The sequence below is a fragment of the Tamandua tetradactyla genome, chromosome 7, assembly GCF_023851605.1.
Source record: "Tamandua tetradactyla isolate mTamTet1 chromosome 7, mTamTet1.pri, whole genome shotgun sequence".
NCBI lineage: Eukaryota > Metazoa > Chordata > Mammalia > Pilosa > Myrmecophagidae > Tamandua > Tamandua tetradactyla.
Genome location: NC_135333.1, coordinates 71,991,513 through 72,016,390, shown reverse-complemented (window position 1 = coordinate 72,016,390; position 24,878 = coordinate 71,991,513). Strand labels below are relative to the sequence as shown.

The window sequence follows — 24,878 nt, the reverse complement described above, 5'->3', positions numbered from 1 at the left end:
GGATTATATATCATCCCATCAGCATTTCCCTGGCCCCAGGGCTGTGAAAAGCCCTCTTTTTTTTTTTTTAAAAAAACATTTTTATTGTAAAACCTTAACAAAAATACAAACATTAAAAGCCCTCTTTTTATTGTTGATTTTATGTGAATCTAAATAATCTATCTTAGACAATCTATGGCCATTTTCAAAAATTCCAGAAGAAGTCAATTTTAACACTTTAAAAATATGGGAAGGTAATGTTCTTCATGAGAAAAAAAAAATTCAAGCTAGAATCTGAAGAGGGTGGAAAATTGATATTCCTACCTTTAGATCTCTGTCTGGATTTGAGACAGTTCTTGAACTTTGAGATCATATAGCCATCTTCATTCTCCATCTCCTCAGATGATTTTATGTGTCATTACCCAGAAGAAAGTTGTAAAAGAACATGGAGACCAATCTCAATCTTGGATATCTCTCCTAGTGTCAATGTACAGAACAGAAAAAGGAAGTCCAAAAATAATCAAAACTTACTCAGGCACAGTTGTCTAAAACCACACAGGATGCACTGGTGAATACAATTGGATTGACATGTTAATTTCTGTTTAAAATTCTGCAAGTTGCAAGGTAACTGCGGCTATTTTGTTCCATTCTGCTCAACCAACATTTAATGTGCACTTAATGTATACCAGGAACTTGTGTGGTGGAGTGTTAGGAATATAGTAAACAAGATAGTCATATTTCTAACCTTTATGTCCTTTATATTCTAGTAAGAGAAAAAAACTATATAAAACCAAGTAAACATCAAACAAATAAAACCAGTCTCTGGATGGATAAGAATTTTAAATGATTTTAAAATTTAAATAAACATTTTGATATTTTGGAATATATACGACTGGGAGACTATAGTCTGTGTTTTGGAATCTCCTTTTCTAAGGTTGGCTGGCCTGCTGATTTAAACTCCTGCTTTCTCATTACAAACTTGAAGTATAATTCACTGTTGTTTCAGGGCCCTTATTATAATGTAAGGAAATTATATGTTCCTCAAGTATCTTTAGCTCACACTAATCTGGCTGCTATCATTTTAGTGAAAAATAACTCTTACTGAAATCATCTATTACTTCATAAGCTAATTGCAACATGTGTACTTTGGCTCTTATAGTACAGGACAACTCAGCATCATTAAACTTTTTTCTTCTTAGAATTCCTTTTCTCTTGAAACAGAATCTTCTCTTCAGTTTGTGATATCCTACCCTTTTGATATTTCCCTACCTTTTGATTGCTTCACTTAATTTCCTTTCACTACACATTTAATGCTGAATTTCCTATAGCCCTAATTAATTTCCTCTTCTCATTCTACGTGCCTCATCAAGAAATCTCATTCATAACCATGGCTTAAATTGATATCTAAACTTCAACTCCGTTATTTATCACTGTAACTACTTTTGAGCTCTAGAGACCATACCCAATAGACTTCTTGGTAATTCCAATTGAATGCCTCAGTGGTTCAAAATGAACATTTCTAAAATTATAATGCATGATCCCCTCCCCCCAAATTTGGTGTTTATCCAGTATTTCCTCCTGGACTGTATTTTACCACAGTCTAACCAGTTGTAGAAAACAAGTGCCCTTGATGTTGCCCTATCCTTCATCCCAAATTCAAGTAAACATGATGTCCTATAGATTTTCCTCCTAAATATCTCTCTAACTCATTCACTTTTCTCTATTACAATAACTACATCATAGTCCAAGCTACTCTCATGTCAAGCCTGTAATATTGCAATAACCTACATATGAAGCTTCAGCATACATTTTTGCCCCCGTTATTTATTTTTGATTATGTTGCCGGAGAGATCTTTTAAATACAAACCCATGCTTTCCTTTGTGGAATAGCCTTTTGAAGACCCAATTATGGGGCCAACTGGTGGCAATACCTTGCAGGCTGGGATAATGTTCTCCAGGGAGCTATGTATGCTCTGAATCAGCATCCAAAGTACGATGTTGTTTCTCCCATAGCCAAGATTCATGGGTCTAGGAATCAAGGGGTGGAAATGGGAGTTTCACTAAATACTATAACCCCTAGTGATCCATTAGAAAAATTTTTGCTTCCTGTCCCTGAAACCTAAAGTTTTGCTGGTCTACAGGTCTCATTCTAAGAGGAGGAGTGCCCCTAAGGAGGCACAACAATGATTCCATTGAACTTGAAGTTAAGACTGCCACCTGGCCACTAGGGGCTTCTCATGCCTCTGAATCCACAGGCAAGAAAGAGGATTACTTTTTGGCTGGTGTGATTGATACTATCAAGAAGAACTAGGAATGCAACTACACAGTGGAGATTAAAGAAGAATTTCCCTGGAATACAGAAGATCCCCTAGGGCATCTCTTAGTATTACCACACCCTGTGATTTAAAAAATGGAAAAATACAACAACCTAATACAGGCAGGAGTTATCAATAAACCAGAAACTTCAAAGATGAAGATTTGTGTCACCCCACTGCAAAAAACAAAGGCCAGTTTAAGTACTTGCTGAGGACAAAGGGAACATGGAATAGTGGAAGAAGGTAGAGCTAACTAGGAACTATGATCTCATGACCACTTGCAGGAATGAGGACTGTGATGGTATGAATATTTCCTCCTAGTTTTGTTATGAGTATGTTTGTATTTGCACATAAAGCAAATGTCTTGCTTTCTTCTTATCATATGGCATAAGTTGCATGGTTCATGTTATACTATTTAAGTTATAGGATATCAGGTGTAAGAGTGAATGTTACCTAAGGACTTGCACCCTATTCTAGAGAGAATTAGTGCATTTCTGGTTGTACACAGGGCACTTGAGTATTGTTAGGTGGAACATGTTTGTTATTGTCTTCTGTATAGAGATTAAATATGGCTTTAGGTGATGTGTATAGCTGTCATGTTGACAAGGGTGGACTGCGATGGTTAAGGTTCAGGTGTCAACTTGGCCAGGTGATGGTACCCAGTTGTCTGGGCAGGCGAGCACTGGCCTAACCATTACTGTGAGGATATTTCATGGATGCGCAATTAAGGGTGTGTCTTCCACAATGAGAAAATCCAATTAGTTGGGGTTGATCCAATCAGTCGAAGACTTTTAAGGGAGAAGAGAGGATTTTCGCTTATTCCTTCAGCCAGCAAGCCTCTCTTATGGTGTTTGTCTAGACCTTTCATTGGAGTTGCCAGCCTCACAGCCTGCCCTATGAATTTTTGTCTCTTGTCTCCCCATGATTGCATGAGACACTTTTATGAATCTCATATGTACAGATATCTCCTGTTGGTTCTGTTTCTCTAAAGAACCCTGGCTAATACATGTATATATGGACCCAGAGGAGACTCACTCTTCAGTGGCAATGGGAGTATGTGATGAGGGAAAGAGACAAGGAAATTTCAGGCCTATATTAAATCACTTGTCATAATTACTGGTCAAATAATTGACCAAAAATCCTGAAGGAGGTGTGGCCATAGTGGGCTGAGGTGGCCCTTAAGAGACGACTTGTTCAGAAACAATGGTAGGGTTGAATTCCAGGGTGATATATATAACTTTCCACAAGAACACAGACAGCAGTGCTTCAAAATTTCTGTGGGCAGAAAGGTAAATTCCATACTGGAATGTGAGTCTACCTTAAGAAAGCATAGTGTTGCTCCTTCCAATGTGGTAAAGTGTCAATGTAATCAATATGCTACCAGGTTAGCCAGCTTTTCATCCCAGAAATTGTATCTTTTTTTTTTTTTTTTAACATGGGCAGGCACCGGGAGTCGAACCCGGGTCTCCAACACGGCAGGTGAGAACTCCACCACTGAGCCACTGTTGCCTGCCCCCAGAAACTGTATCTTATCTGAGAATCAGAGTTTGCCTCTGCGGATGTCAGACTGGCAATCATTTGTGTCAGGTCATCCTTGTGTCTAGAAGACCAAAGAGTTGACCTCCTTTTCTGCTGTCATGCCACTCTACATAGATTCATTGACCAAAAATCAGACATCCCAGAAAAATTTAAAAGAAAAAAAACTGGGAGAGTTCATCACTAGCAGAACTGCCCAGCAGTTTCTTGCCCAGCAAGAAATATTAAATGGAGTCCTTAGGGTGAAAAGAAAAGCCACTAGAGAGCAACTTGAATTCCCATGAAGTAGTAAAGAACACCATTAAATGTAACCATTTGAACTGAATAAAAACACAGTAAAAATAAATACTTTTATAGATCCTTTTTTTCTCCAATCTGAATTAAGAGACAACTGCATGAACTAATAATTATAAATGTGTCTTGATAGATATACAATGTGCAAAGATTTAATTTGTCACAATAACAGCAAAAAGGTGTGGGGAAGGAGCATTATAGGAGCAATGCTCTTGTTTACTATTAAACTTTGCATTTATCCAAATTAAATTGCTATCAATTAAGATGTTGATGGTAATCCCATGGTAACCAGTAAGAAAGTAATTTAATAACATATAGTAAAAGAAATGGCAAGAGGAATAAATGGTATTCTAGTCAATATCTGTTTATCATGTAGAAGGCAGTAACGGAAGAATTGAGGAACAAAGAGACACAAGACCTATAGAAATCAAAAGCTGACATAACTGAATTAGGAAATAGACATCTCAGCAATAATATCCATACAATGGAATACTTATTTAGCAATAAAAAAAAGAGAACTCCTGTTTCACAAAGCATGTATGGAACTCAAAAGCAAAAGCTGATTGACAAGCATCAGACTCTCAAGAGTGAAGACTGTATTTCATACCCAGAGCAACGAATATGAAACTCAAAAACAAATGCTGAGGGACAGACATCAGACTCTCAAAAGAGAATACTGTATGACTCCATTTATATAAAATACTGAAACCAGTAAAACTTATGTCTAGTGATAGCAGATCAGTGACTTCCTAATCGCAATTACCTTTTTACTTTTTGACCTAGAAATTGCCCTACTATTACCACTCCCCTGAGCAACACAAAACAACCAACTCGAACCAGTACTAATCACAGCCTTATTCTTAATCTCCTTACTAGGACTGGGCTTAGCTTACGAATGAATCCAAAAAGGACTAGAATGAACAGAATATGATAATTAGTTTAACTTAAAACAAATGATTTCGACTCATTAAATCATGATCCAATACATGATTATCATATGTCATCAATTTACATAAACATCCTACTAGCATTTACTATAGCACTACTTGGACTTTTGATATACCGATCCCATCTAATATCATCGCTACTATGCCTAGAAGGCATAATATTATCATTATTTATTCTAAGCACAGTAACCACACTAAATACATCCTTCACCCTATCAAGTATAATGCCAGTAATATTAATAGTATTCGCAGCATGTGAAGCTGCTGTAGGTCTAGCCTTACTGGTCACAGTATCGAACACTTATGGACTAGACTATGTACAAAACCTTAATCTCCTACAATGCTAAAACTTATTATCCCAACTATAATACTACTTCCACTGACCTGACTCTCAAAGAAAGAAACACTATGAATTAACTCAACCATTCACAGCCTGTTAATCAGCTTAATCGGCCTACATCTATTTTATCAACCATTTGACCTAAGCCTAAACTTCTCCACTACTTTCTTCGCAGACCCATTATCAACCCCATTACTAGCACTAACCATATGACTACTACCCTTAATACTTCTAGCAAGTCAATCTCACCTCTCCAAAGAAACAATTACACGAAAAAAACTATATATCTCAATACTAATTATACTACAAATTCTCCTAATTATAACCTTCACAGCCACAGAATTACTCCTATTCTACATCCTATGTGAGGCAACACTAATCCCAACCCTTATCATCATCACCCGATGAGGAAACCAAACAGAACCCTGAGGTACTCCTCAGTAGCTATTGCAGTAGTATACCCAAACACTACCAACATCCCACCCAAATACACCAAAAACACTATCAAACCTAAAAAAGACCCACCAAAACTTAAAACCAACCCACAACCCACACCACCACTAACTACCAACCCTAATCCACCATAAATAGGAGATGGTTTAGATGGGTTGGAGTGATGGACTATGAAGGGATATTAGGTAACATTTTGAGTTGATAGAAATGTTTTATAACAAGTGAATTTTATGTCTTGGTTTTTTTCCCTTATGAACAGCAACCATGATATTGTAACTTCTCTGTTCTTCTAGATATGCATCTCAAATAGTCTTTTGGATAGAATTGGTGACTACAAAGGCAGAACATGTTCACTTTCTCCCAAACTTTTGTCTTCTCTCAAATGGAAACAAGCATTGCTGCTATCTCTCTCTCCCTTCTGCAATTCACCTTGCATGTTTTACTTATGGAAGACAATAGAAGTGTCGAAAGCTATATATTTGAGGTTTCCCCAAAGAGTTGAGTCCAGTACTTCTTATTCTTTTCGCATTCTCTTTCATTTCCTCTTTTTGTACATTGCTTTCCTCTGCATTCGCATTTCCTTTTCTCTTCATAATCTCTGTCAGAACAAATGTGGTGTTAATCTTGGAGCAGGGGCATCATCTGCTTCTCTTCAGTTTTTTCCTAATATATTTATATTAGGAAATATAATCGCTCCAACCCAGGCACCACCAGTCACTGATCTGTGATCACTAGAGATAAGTTTTACTGGTTTCAGTATTTTATGTAAATGGAGTCATACAATATTCTCTTTTGAGAGTCTGATGTCTGTCCCTCAGCATTTGTTTTTGAGTTTCATAACATAATAGCATTATCTTGAGCATGCACTTCAGCATTCTGTGTCATTTTTACTTTCTCTTTCTTGTTTCCCTCTGTGTGGGAGTATGTGTGTGTGCGCGCGCTCACGTGCCTGAATTGTCTGCGATTGGCGCTAGGGAGTGAGGGGGAGAGAGAGTGAGAGAGGTTTTTATCATTTCAATGGCCAAGTTTAAGCATAGCTTTCTTTTCTTTGAATTCATCACTTTAAAAGTAGTCTTTCTTAACACAGGACAATAAAGCCCTGATTACTAAAGCATGCATTTTAATTAGTTTATATTCTCTCCTGTATCTCTGGAAGGATGCGATTTATATAGCCTTTTGGACAATTGGAAAAATGCTCACTTTCATCATTTTGTGTTCTGTGATTCAGAGAAGGAATCTCAGCTGAAAAAGTAAGATTATATGAGTTTGTTTTTCTTCATGTTTTCGTTTTCATATCACTATCCTGAACTTGTTTCTTAGGCAGGAAATACAAGGTAGAGGCGTATGACTCACATATATAGTCATATGATTGCTTATAACTTGAGAAATACTCTTTTGAAAACTTGCTTCGCTTTTCTAAAGAAGCATAACTCTAGCTTGGAGTTTTATTATAAAAACGACAATAACTTTTTTACATTAAAGTTAAATAGCATTAAAACTTTGAAAGAAATATTTGGATGATATGACGCAAAGCATCCAGAACCCTGCATATACTGAAGAGTATCCAGCAACCGATAATAGCAACCAGAGAACTGATGCAAATATACAAGGTAAAGACATTTTTAATTGTTCAAAATGAACATTATTTATTGAACTTATGAAGCATAATGTGAAACAAAAACCTTTAAAGGTAAGAATTGGGTTTTGTGCTTTCTGCCCTCAAACCGACAAGCAGAAAAATCTTTTTTTTTTTGTAAAGTTACCATTTCCTAAATGAAAATTATAACAGCACAATTCAGATTTGGAAATGACTGTTTTGACTTTATAAATTCAAATTTATTTTAATTGCATCATTTGGAAAGGGAAGAAAATGTAATAAAAATTTTTTTCTTAAAAAACTTGGTAGCATTCTATATATTAAAAAACGAGTGCAAAGTTTTGGTTTGCAAAGTCCAAACCGCAAATCTAATAGGAAAATCTTTCAAGTCATTTCAACGTGACTCAACATATTGTGAAGAAGAAAGGGATGAAATTAAGATAGATTAAATACAACAATCTATGATTTGGGGATTATGGTAAGCTTTAAACATTGGCCATTTAATTTCATTTCAATTTACCAATGTATGCAACAGTCAAAAAAAAATGTTGTTGCAGTACATACTAGATTACATACATGTTTAATCCTTCTTTTACCGTTTGCCAATTTCAAAATTCTGCCTAAAGTTAGACAAGAAAGTCGGGAAAAACAGGATTAAATATTAGGTTAGAGACTGAAAATATCATCTAAACTAAAACTTTTAAGAATATTTTCTAGCCACTCCTAAAATCATTGTTAATTTCTACACTACATACATATCTGTCAACAATATGAATTTACTGTGAAATATAATTTGGTTATTTTTTATTTCACATTTTTGCTTATCAGTATCTTATTGTTTTTCTATCATTGTGAGTTAGGGAAAAAGTATTTTATTTTATTTTAAAGTTTTCAATTTTGAAGAATTTTTTATTTATTGGCTACCCTGGATCTTTCCTCCCATCTTTTCTTAGAGAAGCTCAAAGTCATAAACTAAGAAAAAAAAACGGTTAGTAAAATAAATGAAATTTTTCTAAGGGAAAATAATTAGAGTCCCTAACTGTTTAGATTATAATAAGGATGATTATAGAACATTTTATTGCAGTGTTAATTAACTGGACAATTATTGAACTGGCCTGGGAGTTTAACTGCCTTTTCTTGATTGCTTCTTTGAACATATTAATTGTGAGGGGTGAGACACTTCTTTCAAATCTGTCTTTCAGTATTAAATTCATAATGGGAGACCACTGTTTTCTCTTTTTCTTTTTAGTGAATTTTTGTACTATATAGGCATTGAGGATTGAGTAAAAGAATAGGAGGAAGAATGAAAATGAAAACGAAAGCAATACTGAAGAAAGTAAACTTGATTGTAGGGTTCAGGAATTTGATTAAATAGAAAGTGAACATGTAGAAGGTATAAATATCTACTTGCTTGTTCAGAAGTGCAAGAAATGTCCATTTCATTAGTCCCTTCAATCAAATCAAATGTCATTCCAAGTCCCCATCCCACAAGCTGACGGCTGTCCAACCTTTGTTATTTGGGGGTATTGAGTGTTCTCTATCACTTCAGGGTTTTGTGGCGTTTACCAGATTTTATGAGACACCGAAGTATCAAGATGATCTCCTTGCTTAAAATGCTCGGCCTTATTTATTTTGCATAGATGGCCACTGCTGGTATTTTAGATCTTGGTTTTAACGTCATTTCCACAGAGTGGTTCTACTAACTATCATTTTCAGCCTCTTCTCCTTTATCAATGAAAGCATCCCATGTATTTCCTTTCTGAATCTTGTCATAATTTATAATTCTTTAAATTCATGTTTATCAGTTAATTGTCAGTCTTTCCCACTAAACTCTTGGAGGGGGAACAAAATCTCTTTATTATTTACTATGATATTTCTAGGAACTAGCACATAGTAGGTGATTAACCCAAATGTTTATTAAAGGATGAATAAATAGTGCTAGTTCAAAGGTGAAACATTTCAGATACCTCAATTTATGTTTATTGTGGAGCTTTGAAATTCCAGATGGTCAGAAAAAATGCACAGCTAATGGCCACAACATTTTTCAGGAATTTGGTGGAAATATAGAAAATAAGACTGGTACCTTCATAATGCAACTTCTCTGATAGTTAGACTAATGACAGCTTGGAAACTCAGTAGGAATCCTGATATTGTCTTTGGTATTCTATTTAATGAAGTATGCCATCTGAATTTTAATTTTCTGTATTCCCTTTCCTCTTTATGGTACTCCACACAAAATTCATTATTATGAATGTGTAAAAGTATCTTCTTTCCTTGCTCAATAAGAGCTTAGGTTGGTACAATATTTTTTGAGAACATTTAACCGTATTGGCCAATTTTATTTACTTTTGATATTTTATCTTAAAAATATAATTAAACGAGTATGCAATATACTTTACACTAAACTCATTCTAGTCCTGGTTTTAGAAAAAGGGATGGAACAGCTTAAATATCCATCAGAACAAGGTTAAATATTAGTAAAGACATATAATGAAGTATCATGCAGCCATTAAAATGGTGATGTCTAATTATACTTTTACATGGTGTTTAAATTTATCTGTTGCTTTGAGTGAACAAATCACCCCAAAACTTAACACCTTAAAACAGCAATGATTTTACTGCTCATTGTTCTGTGTTAGGAATGAGCCAACACTCACTGGGCCAGGCTCGTCTCTCCTCTATTTGGTGGCTGCTGGGGCACTGGACAGGGGCTGAGGAGCCCAAATGGCCTCACTCACAGGCTGGGTGTCAGCTGGAGCATCTTGATTATCTTCCACAGTCTCTCTCTCCCTCTGTCTGGACCTCCCTTTCCCTTTCTCTCCCCCTCGTTTTCTCCCTTTCTCTCTAGAAAGAGAGCCTGTGCTTGTGTGGATGGAGCCAGTGCTCCTGAGAATGAAAATAGAAACCATGAGACCTCTTACAGCCTGAGCTCAGAAGTCCCAGAGTGCATTTCTTCCGTATTATATTGGTCAAAGCAAGGCACTAGGCTAAGTCATATTCAGGAGTGGGGAAATGCAGCATATTTCTTGAGGGAAGGAAAAGAAAGATCACATGCCATGGGGAGAGAGTCTACATAGGGAGGCACAATCCATTGGGGGCTATTTATGACAACCTACCACATGTGGGGAAAACACGTATTATTGATTGAAAATGTTAGGCTATAAAATAACATGTATGTTGTGACTGTATTCAGCCACAACTTTTTTTTGTATTGGAGAGGGAAATTATATGTATAAAAATAAAAGTAAAAAAAAAAAATATGGGCAGAAAGATGTTACTATGAAGGATAATGCTGAATCTCTAAATGGTGTAAATTTCTGTTTTAAGCTTCCTTTCATTCATATATCCACTAAAGAAAAGGCTTATTCAACCAAATGATTGCTAGTTCTTCACAAGGTGAAAGAGATAAGTATGATAAATGCTCTCAATATTTTTATAGTCTACCTTAAAGTACTTTCTACAATTTTTTAGATCTCATAGAAATTTACAATAAGCATAAATAATTTATAATCATGTAAAATAATAAATTGTTTCATTAAAAAATGTGTCCCATAATTTTTTTCCCCAAAAGGGCCCTGAGGCAAAAAGTAATTCCTCAGAGCTTTATTCTGTTAACTTTGCAGGTGAAGACAAGCAGGACCAGAGAAAAACTGACTTGTCCGGTTTTGCGTGTGTGTGTGCGTGTGTGTGTGCGTGTGATGGAAATTACAAACCCAAATCTTCTGATTGATTGTCCTATGAACTTTGAACTATGCTACACTATCTCTTTTATAAAATAAACTTTTTGATTAGTTAAAAAGCAGATTTTCTTAAGCACATTTGGTGAACACATTTGGTGAGCACGATCCATTCTCCTTTACAGGAATGAGTTTCACAGGGCAAGCCCCAATATCAAGGGCTCAACTTATTGAATTGGTTGTCCTCACTGCTTGTGAGAATATCAGGAATATCATAACTTGACACATACAAGTTATGATGTGCTAATATATCACGATATAGGAAGGTTGATGAAAAAGGGAAAAATGCATGGAGTGGCTCTAATCTTGATGTATACATGGAAGAGCCATACACACCAATGGAAACCTTGAACTTGACGGTAAGAGTGACATTTTAACAATTTAGCATTTGGCTAGGTGATGCCCTGAGAAATTTCAACCAAAAGGAAACAAATGATTTTGCCTATAGGACAAAAAAATGATATTTTGTGTAATCTACTTGGCACTGGCTATGAATGCTAATTTAGTCTTTTAATTTTCTTGTGAACTTATTTAAATGTATTTGTTTTCTTTTTCAGGTTTCTGTGACAGATTAAAGAAGCAAAAAGCAATGATTGCTTGTCTTTCCATATCTGTTGCTCTTAATATTTTTTTGACTGTGCAACGTGAGTAAACTATACCTTTGCAGAAGTTTGATACTTTATGCATTATGGTACTTTCCCTATAATACTTAAAGACTCTTCCTTTCTGTCTCAATTATGACCTTTTAAATTATTCTCATTCTCTAATGTATATTTAATCTATGAAATACTATAACCTACATAAGGTAGGGGCAGATGCAAAAATGATGAAGAAAAATTCCTTCATCCTGAAAATCTCATATCCCATTCATGGGATCTCCGTTGCCATAGATTTGTTTTTCTCATTTAAGAGATTGTGTATAAATAAAATCATGCAATTTGTATGTATCCTCTTTGTCTTTTTTTTGTGTTGAACATTTTGCTTGTGTGAGTCTTCTATTTCAAAATATGTACCAATAGTTCATTGACTCTCATTGCAGAAGATCATTGGAAAGCTTTTTATAGAAAGGATAGGTTAGTCAATATTTTAGGCTCTGCTCATCATACAGACTCTACTGCAACTCTTCAGCTCTGTGTCTGTAGCAAAACAACAGTCACTGATAACTGAAATTTGAATTTTATATAGTTTTCACATGTCATAGAATATTTTTCCTCTTTTCATTTTTCCCACTATTTAGAAATGTAAAAGCTGGTGAGCTGTCCAAAAACAGAAAGTGGGTTTTCTTTGACATCAGGCTGTAGTAGTTTGTGGATCCCTCCTATAGAGTATTTCATTAATCAATCATTTACTTTTGATGGAAATTTGGATTGTCCCGCATTTCAACTATTGCAAATAGTGCTATTTGTACACACTTATCCATGCCTTTCAGTTGTTCTATGTTCTATGGATCTCATTTGGGATATACTTGTGTGTGGAATTGTTAAGCCATGCAGTATTCATAGATCAGCTGTAGTAGATAATGCAAAAGAGTTTTCCAAAAATATCTTTTCTTGTCTTTAAATTTACAATCCCACCAGAAGTGGATAAGATTGTCAGTTGCTCCACATCCTGGTCATCTATTTTCTATCTGCTTTACCCATTTTTGCCATTCTGAGGAGTGGATGAGTGTGTGTTGGGACCTTACTGTGGCTTCAGTCTGCGTTTTACTGATGACAGATACTGCTAGGCACCTTTTCACGGGCACTGGTCAGCTGGCCATCTATTTTGTGACGGGCACATTTAAATAGTTTGCCCATATCTTGAGTGAATTATTTCTCTTTTTCTATTTGATTATCTTCTTCTTTTTCAAATATTACAATATTTATTGACACATACAAGTATATAAAATAAGGGAATGAACACGACTTTTTAAGTTAAGTAGATAATTTCAATATCACAATGACGTGGACCAATTCAAATTCTTACCATTTGTTTCAAAGTCATTAACGATCTCTCAAAATAGGTCAGCTTTGCACAAGTAAACCATGTTTCTTTTAAAAAGACTTATGCACTTGCTCAGGCTCAAGATTATTAAAACCTAGCTCATAAAGCCTATTGCCAGAGATAGAAATGCAGGCAATATATTATTATAAAGGCAACAACCAACAATTACGATGAAAACTTTTTCTCTAAGCAAATTGATAATCAGATATTTCAACAGCTCAAGTATTACTGTGCAATGTACATTTCTACAGTATTGAGGGTTGCTATTTGATTTTCTAACTTAAAACAACCTATAAGGGCTGGCAGCAAAATGTTTTGTTTTGTTTTGTTTTGTTTTATTAAATACAAATTCATCCAAAATCATCCTCTATGCTCAAAAAGTGACATTTTTTTTGAGACAGCTGTTGGAGCAAATCTCCCTTAAATCAGAGACTAAGCGCTCTCCGGGGCCCCTCTCTTTCTGGCCTCTGAATTAAGCAGCATTTCTCCTTTTCTTTCTCAAGTTCCTATTAGGCATGTGCCTTTCACCCTCTCCAAAGGCATGACTTCCTAGACTGAGTCTGAACTCCTTCCCTGAGTTCTTCATATATTCAAAAAAAGAGTCTTTTGTAAATTATAGGTATTACAAATATCTTCCGCTCTGAAGCATGGCTTTTTTCATATATTTTTATTGAGATATCTTCATACACCATACAGCTCATCCAAAGTATATGATCAGTGGCACACAATATCATCACATATTTGTGTATTCATCACCATGATCATTTTTTTAGAACATATGCATCACTCCAGAAAAAGAAATAAAAAGAAAAAAACATACATTCCATACCCCTTACTCCTCTCTCTCATTGACCACTAGTATTGCAATCTACACAAAAATTTTTTACCCCTTATTCACTCCTTATTAATTTTTTTGTCCTTATATTTTTACTCATTTGTCTATACCCTGGATAAAGGGAGCATTAGCCTCAAGGTTTTCATAATCATGCAGTCATATTGTAAAAGCTATATAGTTGTTACAAAAGCTATATTGTAAAAGTTATACAATTATCTTCAACAATCAAGGCTACTGGAACACAGTTTGACAGTTTCAGGTACTCCCCTCTAGTCATTCCAATACACCATAAACTAAAAAGGGGTAGCTATATAATGATAAGAATAACTCCAAGTTAACCTCTAGACTTAATTTTTTGGGTCTCATTTCTCTCTTTCCTCTTTTGGTCAAGAAGGGTTTCTCAATCCCATGATGCTGGGTTCTAGCTCATCTCCAGGAGTCATGTTCCACGTTGCCAGGGAGATTTACACCCCTGGGAGTTATGTCCCATGTAAGGGGATGGGGAGGGCAGTGAGTTCACCTGCCTTGTTTGTTTAGAGAGAGAGTCCACATTTGAGCAACAGAAGAGATTCTCTGGGGGTGACTCTGGCATAATTTTAAGTAGGCGTAGCTTCCCCTTTACAGGAATGAGTTTCACAGGGCAAGCCCCAATATCAAGGGCTCAGCTTATTGAATTGGTTGTCCTCACTGCTTGTGAGAATATCAGGAAATCTCCAGATGGGGAAATTTAATATTTTCTTCTTTCTCCCCAGTCCCTCGAGAGGAATTTGCCAATACTTTTTTTATTTTCTGCTCACATTACTCTGGGATATATTGAGTTATCATATTCACTTGTACAAACCAACAAGATTTCACTCCCTGATCAAGATTCCATTTAATTATGGTGTTCGAATAAGCTGACCATACTAGTTGAATTAGATAATGAGCTACCCTAAATATGAAGTTTGCACCAAATAAACATCTCTTCCTTTGGTCTCACACAGAAATTGAAGTTTTGAAATATAGACCATATCTTCTTTTATCTTGTATTCTGATTAACCTTAGTTATGTACAGATCAGCTTCATTCATATCGCTACTTGAAGTCTAATCAATTTTCCAACTGTTTTAACAGTTGCTGTATTGGGTGAGGCTGACTTTCATATATTCAGAGCTCTGACTCGGAATCTCCAGTGTCACACAGTAACCCAAAGTTCCAGGGAAGGAGCAGGTTGTACACAAATAGCTCAGCATCTCAGAATTAAAAAAACAAAAACAAAAACAGTTACAACTATGGAATAGATGTGACTGATGAAAGAGCATACAATCTAGGAACTTTTACAATAGGCCCCACCCTGATAACTCATTCTTCTTATTTCAATTCTCCGAGTTTGTATCTTATAGTTAGTTCATATGAGTGAGGCATGAAAATATTTGTCTTTTGTTTTTGACATTTCATGCAACATACAACCCTCAGGGTTCATTCACCTAGTTGCATGCCTCACATGAAGCCTAGCTTTTGACCCTCAGAATGTTGTTTTCTGATGAACAGAATTTCTTACTTCAAGATAGCGTACATTTTTTTCATTTCTTTACTTTTTTTCCTACTTTGCATCCCGTGTAAGAGATTTTCCATACTTCAAAGACATGACTTTATTTTCTTAGGGTTTCTATTTTAATCTCTATTGTGCTTTTGTCCTTTCACATTTCAGAGACATAATCCACTTGAAGTTGGTTTTTATGAATGCTAGAAGATAGAAATCAAAGTACATTTTCCCCCCATTCAGATATTCATTTGACCTGGAACAGTTTAATGGAAAGCACATATTTTCCTCACTTAATTGCAGTTGATCCTTCTTCATAAATCATTTGTGTAGGCAAAGATCATTTTTATTGGAGCCCCTATTCTGTTCTCTTGCTCTGTTTTATCTATCCCTGGGCCAATACCACACTGCATTAATATTGTAGCTTCATAATAAATTGTGTATCTAGTAATATAAGTCTTTTAGCTGTTCCTGTTTTCTTCAAAATAACCTTGTCTAGTCTAGTTTCTTTAAATTGCCTTATAAATTTTAGAATTGTTTGTTTTGATTGGGATTGTATTAAATCTATAGTCAATTTTAGGAAAATCATCATCTTAACAGTATTGAATCATCATTTTAAATATGCATTTCAGTCTAATTTCTCTCAGAGTGTCTTGCATATTTTTTATAGATTTATTCTTAAATAACTGATGTTTTATAATGCTATTGCATTACCTTTTTATCAATTTTGTTTTTTATTTGTATGTAGACTCTTGCTATGGCTCATTATTAATTCTAATAAATTGGATTCAGATTCTTTGGGATGTCCTATTAAATAAACAACATATCTACACATAATCATTTTATTTATTCTGTTGCAATAATTTTGTCTTTCATTTCCTTTTATTGCATTATTTCAGTGGCTAAGACTCCCAATACAGGAGTGAGTAGATGTGATGACAGCCTACATCCTTGTCTCATTTTCAAATTCAGTGAGAAAGTTTTAAATATTTTCTCATTAAGGGAGAATATTTATAAATACAAATCAAATTAAGGGAGTTTCCTTTAATTCCTAGGTGGTTAAGAGTTTTTATTCTGAAAAGGTAAACAATGTTACCGAATGCTTTGTCTTGATCTTTTGAGATGTTCAGTTTTATTTTATTCTTTTATTTTGCTAATGTGCCAAATTGTATAGGATTGCATAGACTTTTTTTTGGTATGCTGTATGATGGGGGTCACATTTCATTCTTTTTTCATGTAGGCATCTCGTTATTGCAGCACCGTTTGTTTAATTTTTGTTTGTTTTCTTTCTTTACTTGTTTGTTTATTTTGGGAAGTGCATGGACCGGGAATTGAACCCAGGTCTCCCACATGGAATTACACAGACTTTATTATTTTTTTTTTTTTGGCATGGGAATCGAACCCAGGCCTCCAGCATGGCAGGTGAGATTTCTGCCCACTGAGCCACCTTTGCACCACATAGACTTTTAAAAATGTTAAATTAACCCTTCATTTCTTCAATAAGTTTAATTGAATATACTGTATTAACTTTCTAATATCCTTGACTTAAAGAGACAATATTTTGTTTAAGGTGTGTGCACATGTGTTTGTGAGATTAATTGTTTTGTTTTGCTTTTCTTAAGAAATTAATTTATAATTTCTCTTTCTTAATATTCTTATGTATGTAACAAGATTATGCTTATCGTTAAAATTCAGTTGGAGGGCGGGCCGCGGTGGCTCAGCGGGCAAGAGTGCTTGCCTGCCGTGCCGGAGGACCCCGGTTCGATTCCCGGCCCCAGCCCATGTAACAAACAAACAAACAAACAAAATATAATAAAAACAAGAAAATGTTTAAAAATGTTTCCCTTTCTTCCTCCCTTCCTTCCTTCTCTGTCTTTCCTTCCTTTCCTCCCTCTCTCTAAAAAAAAAAAAAAAAAAAAAAAAAAAAAAATTCAGTTGGAAAGTATTGCCTTTTTCCTATTTTCTGAAAAAGGTTGGGTAACACTATTATTTCTTTCTTAAATATTCACAAGTGGAGCTACCTTTATCAGCCTTCCTAGTAGTCTTTTCTATTTTAGCTTATTAAAGAAAGTCCAACTTTTGTTTTGTTCATTGTATTTTACATTAAATTTCTGTTCAATTGGTTTATACTTTTTAAAAAATTATGTTTTTCTACTTTGGTTTTAATGTGCATCTTTTACACTAACTTTTTGGAATGGATAGTTGTCTTGATTTTAAGCCTTTCTTCTTTTACAAAAATGAATTTAAATGTATAAAATTCCCTCTAACCTTTAAAGGAATGTGTGGTGACCCACAATTTTAGCTACATCCCATAAGTTTTGATACAGTTTACTTTTGTTGTCTTTCAGTTCAAAATACTTTCTACTTCTCATCATAATTTCTTCTCTTTGACTCATAATGTTAAAGCATTTTATTGTTTAATTTCCAGACATTTGGTGATTTTTCTGGCTTTTCACTTTTGTTGTATTGATCTTGACTTAATTCTATTGCCATCAAATGACGTACTCAGAATAACTTCAATCCTTGGAAATTTAGTTGTTACTATTTTATTATCCTGCATTTTGACAAATGTGTTATTAACAATTAAAACAATGTATACTCTGAAGTTGTTGAACATAGTTCTCTCTATCTATGTCAGTTGGCTTAAATTTATTAATCATGGTGTTGAAATACGATTTACCCTTACTTTTTTTGACTATTGTTCTATCAGTGTATGAGAGAAGGGTGTTAAAAGTTTTGCCTTCTTTAGGCAATTGACACAAGGTGACTTTAGGTGACATTTAACTGTTTTGGTTTTTTTCCACTATGCACCATGGAGGGTCGGCATCCAATTTATCACTGGTAATTGGATCATTAATGCCTTTAAAGCTAACCATGTAGGGAAACTGATGCCATATCTCATCCTGATGCTCTGTACCCTTGGGAGCATTTCTAGTACCAAAAACTAATTCAGCATCATTTTGTTCAGGAAAGGAGACACTCTAAACATTATGAGAATAGGAGTATTATTATAGGAATTAGAGATTAACCAATGTGAAAAGAGATGGAGGGTGATGGTCTGAAAGTGTCCATAGCTGGAGGAGAAATAGTCACCAGTGATTTTTGCCTAAAGTACTAATTTGTTCAGAGAACTCAGATTAAAGGAAAAGTCCAAGAAACCAACATCTACTTGCCACGACTGCAAAAATGGGGCTCATGGAAAAGTCTGTGACACTCCTATGTCTGTGGTCTCAAGAATAAAGTCTCCTGCTTTACTTCCACTTTCCAGCATCTCATGTGGATCCCTTTCTTTGACTAATCCATAACCATACAACGGTGGTTGTAGTTAGCAACAGGCAATTCTATATAGACTGTATTAGTTATAATTCTTTCTAATATTTTCATGGAGATCAATGCAAAAGACTTATTACTGCCATATAAATTAGCATTTTTATACTTCCAGATAATGCTAGTGTCTCTTTATACTACATTTATCCAGAAAAGGGCACTGGTTGCTTTGGGAAAACCTCTACGTAACTGAAGTTAGAGTTGAAAGGAACAGGATTATTTTGTTAAATATTGAACTATTGCATTCAACCCAACATAAAAATTTTTCAACTTGTTATGTGATAGATAGCCAATTCTAGTTGTGACCATAATCTTTTACATCATACTATTTCCCCCATGATTTCAAAACAGAATGGTGCAAATTTTCATATGATCCTTAAAATATATATTTGTTTCAATTTCAGTTAGCACAACTCCTTTATGCGAGCATCCTCATAGTTTTTGCCCAGATGATTGGATTGGTTTCCACAACAATTGCTATTTTTTCTCTAAAGAAGAAAGAGATTGGAATTCAAGTAGGTGCAGCTGCACCAGTGAACATGCCGATCTAACTATTATTGACACTATGAAAGAAATAGTAAGTAATTTAATGTACATTTTCTTATGTATTATCTTGTGTTGGGACATCCTAGTAGCACTGGAAAAAATCAAATGTCATTACAATTTTGTAAAGTTTTTCATATAGGCCTATTTATTTATCTATATTGACGATGTTTGGAACATGCCTTGTAAGATGTAGGTGTAAAAACCTGGAGATATTTTGCATGAAGAGTGTAAAACTTGCATGAAGTGGTAGATAAAGTGGTATGTACGCTTTAATAGGACAGCATGATAATATTTAGGAATCTTTTAAAAGCTAGTATTCCAATAAAAAAGGAGAATTGCCTCAAGAAAAATGGGATTCTCCCTTCCACTGTCTTTGAGGAACTTTCCTTTGACTTCTCTGCTTTGTCTTGCTGCCTGTCTCTGAGGTCCCATGGCAGCCTCTCTGTGGACACTCACAACATGAAAAGCAGTAGTTGTTGAGTTAATAATGTTCCCCTAGACCAGAGTATGAGCTTCCCATGAGTAGAGACCATGTCTTGTTTGCAATTGCATACTTAGCTGTAGCACAGAGCCAGGTACAAATTAAAAGCTAAATGGATCTTGTTGAATAAATGTTGGTTTACAGGACAAAACTCCTGGGAGTAAAAAGAATCTCCAAGAACTTTAACAAGCATTTGTAAAAGTCTTCACCTCTGGGTTTGTGAAGTCTCTTCTTGCCGTGTGTCACATGGCAATAAACAGCCATGTTTATTTTTGTCTAGATTAGTTTCTTCAAGAATCAAAGGAAAATATAAGATAATGTAACCTGATTTAAAAGAATGTTTGAGCACAATGCGCAGTTGAGAATTGTTTTAAATGTAAAGCACAAAACAGCACAAAATATTGTTAAAAAAGCACTGTGCACTGCTTCTGTAGTCCTCTAGGTCTATTTATGGATCTGCCTAAAGAGACTGGATCAAATTTAAATGAATGTGAAACAGGCTGGACCAATGTATTGATCAGTGCAAGGAAACTAAACTAAACTGTTTTGGGAGCAGCAAAAAGTATGGAAAGCTGATGGGACTATGAAAAATTAAATGTGTTAAGAGTAGATACAGCAAATCAAGAAGTAAGCTGCAAGCTCAATTTAATAAAATGAACTTCTGTATTCAATAGTTTCAGCTCTGAATTCTGTAAGAATTTTGAAGACAAATGTTCTGAAAAATCTTTTGGCTGCTTTATGCAATTTTTCTTGGGGAAAAAAGCTTAAATTAGCAGCAAAATGGAAAAATAATCAGTGTTAATAAAATATTTGAGGGATAAAGAAAAAACAAGACTATCGATATTTTTAAATATTTACTTTATAGGAATCTTGTCAATACAGACTACAAAAACAGCCAAAATCATAGCACACAAGAAACAAAACTACCCCCAAATAATTGGTTTTGAACTTAAGAGAAATCATTAACTATATTAGGTATGCACTATTTAGATAAAAGAATAAAACTTTGTTCATACAATTTCCTGATATATTTTGAAGATCACAAAAGCTTACTATGTACTACATAAATTGGCAAAAAAAAAAATTAAGTGACAGAATGAAGTAAAACTGCCTGTGAAATAGTGATAAATGTAATGTAGAATAAACTAAAATAATTATTTAACGTAGTTTAATTTAAATATTAAAACGATTTATTAAATTATGAAAAAATTATTTTTTTAGCTAAATATGAGATGAAACATTTCCACCTATTTAAAAGTTTCTTGCATTTTTAAATAAGGAGCTACACAACAAGTCCTTTATTGAGCAAATAGTGATTCCCATTTTCATAGGACATGCTTTAGGAAACGCATCTCCCAGTTCTCTGTCACCATGACCACAGCTCCTGAGTCTCATCAGAATTTCCCAGTTGTATATATCCTATTAGTTTCCAGTCATGTATTTTTTTTTTTTTTGCCTTACATTTTCTTACAAACAAGCTCTTTCCTAAGCCTAGAGTATGGATTGCCCTCTTCTCCTCCATCCTCTATATTTCCTTTGGAATCATCTCTCTGCCCTTCTACATTCAGCCTTCAGTGAACATCCTGTGAGAAAGTCACCCAGACAGATGCAGGCTCTTCTTACTTTAAACTCCAATTTTGCCTAGTATTTAATATACTCCTATTTTCTCTTCATCTGGTGGCATATTTTCTAATTCTGTGTTTATATAATTTTCCTCTTTGCAAAGCAAAGCCCTTTGAGTCCAGGGTTACTGCTCTGTTAATCTATTTGTACACTATACCCAAAACTTAGCCTAGTGAATTGAAATATAATTGCTTTTCTCCCCAAATTAAAGTATAGAATGCTGCAGTAGAAGGGATGTGAACGTGCCAAAGGTTTAAGTGTTACTGTTATCGTGTATGATTTCACCACAGTATTGTGATCAGAAAATTGGAAGATAGAGCAATACAATATCAGCTCTTGGTTTCCAAGCTACTCAGTAGCAGAGTAGACTCATTGACTTTCTCTATATAGTCTATGGTAAAAAGGTTCTAAGGTAGCAAGAAATTTTAAACATTGAAGGAAGACGGAGAAAAGGAGAACTAGGAAAAAATAACATATTTATATAAATAAAGCCTTTAGAAATCTAAATGTTTGTTAGAAAAATTAAATTTGATAATTAGACATTAAATGACACACACACATACACACACACACACTGATAGCTCTGGGAGAGAAGAGAAGTTGAAGTTAACTATAACATTAAACTGAATACACTATTATTCACTGGGAAACAAAAAATATTCTAATAAATAAATATGTGATCATTAGGAATGCTACACAACAGCCCAATCACAAATCTTTGTTTTCCAGGAGCTTACAGTTTGAAATTCTTAGAGGTATAGATTTTCAAATTGAACAGGTATTAATTTATGTTTTAAGAAAAGTATTTTAAGGGAAATTTACCTAACATTGTTGCTTTACAAATTAGAAAACTGAGGCTCAAAATGATTAAGGTACTATTTCAAGATCACATAGTTATTTATTTCTAGCAGAACCAGGGGTTGAACATTTGTCTCTTTGTTTCTCTCAACATCCAAAGAAGGATACATAGGTTATAACAAAGACCGGCAAGTAAAATGATGAAATTCATTTTTTTCCTAAAGAATTTTCTTATCCGCCATAAAGGAAGTTCTGATCATTGGATTGGACTAACGATGACAGGAAACCAAATTGGAAAATGGGTAAATGGAGCCACTCTTAATAAATGGTAAGATTCTTTCTTTCTGGGATTATTTAAATTCAGACACTGCAACTTTCTCTAGGACCTGTGAGTATAGTTCTATAAAGTCAAAGATCTGTGTGCTTGTTGGAAAGATAGAGTGGGGAAGTTTGTATCATTTATTGAGATTAATTCCAAAAATCACCCAGAGAGTTTGGAAATCCAGATATATTGGGATAGATCTCCTAGTTGATGATCCTGAAAATAATGACCTGAAATCATTACCCAGTGCAAACAGCACTACATTTTTGCCTGATATTACCCTACCTACCTCAGTTTTATATCTGTTCTTCAAGCTTCATGCTATCTGTTTTATGATGTTCAAGCTCAACTCTATGTTCATTTTAACCTGATTTTGTTTGCATTCAAAATGCAGTTTGCCCTGGGCTTCTCACCTTTGATTCTCCAATGCAGAAACATAGCTCTAAAGACCTGGGTTCACTGTCCACAAACCTCTGCAAAACCACTGCATGGTGACCACCCCAGCCACTTAAGTTTTTATTACAATTTTTCAACAGCAACACAACTGATGCTTTGGACTGCACAATTCTTTGATTTAGAAAGAGGGGCTTTCCTATGTGCTGTAGAATGGTAGCAGCATCCCTGGCCTCTGCCCACTAGATAGTAACATGTTGTGATAATCAAAAAATGTCACCAAATATTATTGTGTCCCCTGGGAGGAGAGCTGGGCAAAATACCCCCGTTGAGTACCATTGGCTTACATAGACTGGTAGCTCCACTGATCACATGTAGCTGACTTGATGTCGATGTAACAAATGCAAACTCTTGGAAGAGAGACTCTTTGGTACAATCTGATATCTAGCTAGAGAGGATTGTTTTACAGCACATACTTTCAAAACTATGGACAAATAAGATTTTTTTTAAAGGTGTCATTGGATCAGGGAGAAATTACAGGGATCCTAGTACATAATGTCTAATCCCTTTATTGTAGGCTTAACGTGAATGGGAATGAAGAATGTGCTTACCTCAATGATGGTGGTGTGGCTTCAGCTAGATGCTATGCAGAAAGAAAATGGATTTGCAGGAAAAATATGTACTATTTAGGTTAATGTTTCTGATGATGGTGTGGAGGGCCAGGAGCAATCAATCAGGCCCAAGCAGGGAAAGTCTCCACAACATTGGGGCAGAATGTCCCCAAGAGTTAAACAATGACCAATGTTAAGAAACTGAGAGAATGGGATGTGTTTTGGCAACAGCTAACAGCATTTTTCTGCTTCTATGGTATGCTTGCTTGCTAGCAACTGCAAGACCACAACATGATTTTAGCCTTTATTAGCACACCTTGAAAACCTCTGTGGGCTGCTGCTCTCTGAATCTTCCTTCTGTGGAAGTTTCTGAGGCAGTCGCCGGCTGGCTAATAAAGACTCCAAATTGGGTGGCAGTTTGAATTATGTGGTCTCTCTTTCGGTGCACCCCACAACAATGGATTTACAGCCATGGATAAGACGGTGCCAATACCTCAACCTTCTTTTTTTTCTCTCTTTGTATAACTTAACTTTCAAAATTAGACTGTTTTAATATTATAACATGATTATAATCTTTATAATTGTTAAGAAATGTCTTACAACTTACTTTTTCTGCTTCTGACATGGCTGGGTAAATCCTGAATCTTTACTCTTCAATATTGATTTTAGAAAAATTTAGTAAACTCACTGAATCTACGGATCAATTTCAGGAGATTTATCTTTGTAATTGTCTAAGTTTCTAAGCTGCTATTACAAACACCACACAATGAATCAGCTTAGCCTGGAAGTTTATCATCTCTTGGTTTCAGGGGCTGGAAGATGTGCTTTTTCAGTAGCATTCTGGCTGACTGGCAATCCTTGATTGGTTCCTTGGCTTCTCCATCACATGGCAATGTCCTCTCCTTTTTCTTTCAGATTTTTCCTGACTTTCAGGTTCTTGTTTTCTGGCTTCTGGATCCTCCCTGTGGCTTTCTCTCTGTGTCTGAAATTCTTCTGCTTATAAAGGCCTCCAATAATCCATATTAAGACAAAATCACATTCAATTGGGCTGCACCTTAACTAAAATGTCATATACAATAGATCCTATTTACAATAGGTACACACGGACAGGAAATGAAATCAAAACCAAGAACACATCTAAATTAGGGTACATGGTTCAATCCACCTTAATACATTTTATTTATGTATTTTATATATCTTTTATTTATTTGTTTTCATTAAATTAAAATTTTCCATGGTT

At 35.0% G+C, this 24,878-nt stretch overlaps 2 protein-coding genes across 3 annotated transcripts in view; one reads left to right on the top strand and one right to left on the bottom strand.

Moving 5' to 3' along the window:
• The window catches only part of KLRF2 (killer cell lectin like receptor F2), a 155,802-nt gene extending 155,410 nt beyond the window's left edge, over positions 1–392 (bottom strand). Inside the window, exon 1 of the mRNA XM_077168211.1 lies at positions 304–392. Within this exon, the coding sequence (XP_077024326.1) occupies positions 304–373 (70 nt within the window). The 5' untranslated portion in view covers positions 374–392. The remainder of the gene's footprint in view (positions 1–303) is intronic.
• A 6,441-nt stretch (positions 393–6,833) lies between these two features.
• CLEC2B (C-type lectin domain family 2 member B) overlaps positions 6,834–24,878 on the top strand; it is a 23,549-nt gene continuing 5,504 nt past the window's right edge. The window contains exons 1-5 of one of the 2 annotated variants that reach the window (XM_077169989.1): positions 6,834–7,474; positions 11,756–11,842; positions 19,269–19,441; positions 22,537–22,640; positions 23,605–24,866. In XM_077169989.1, coding sequence (XP_077026104.1) covers positions 7,387–7,474; positions 11,756–11,842; positions 19,269–19,441; positions 22,537–22,640; positions 23,605–23,722 — 570 coding nt within the window. In that variant the 5' untranslated portion in view covers positions 6,834–7,386 and the 3' untranslated portion in view covers positions 23,723–24,866. Of the gene's footprint in view, positions 7,475–11,755; positions 11,843–19,268; positions 19,442–22,536; positions 22,641–23,604; positions 24,867–24,878 lie in introns of those variants that run through there. The other variant, XM_077169990.1, reaches the window with a different exon arrangement.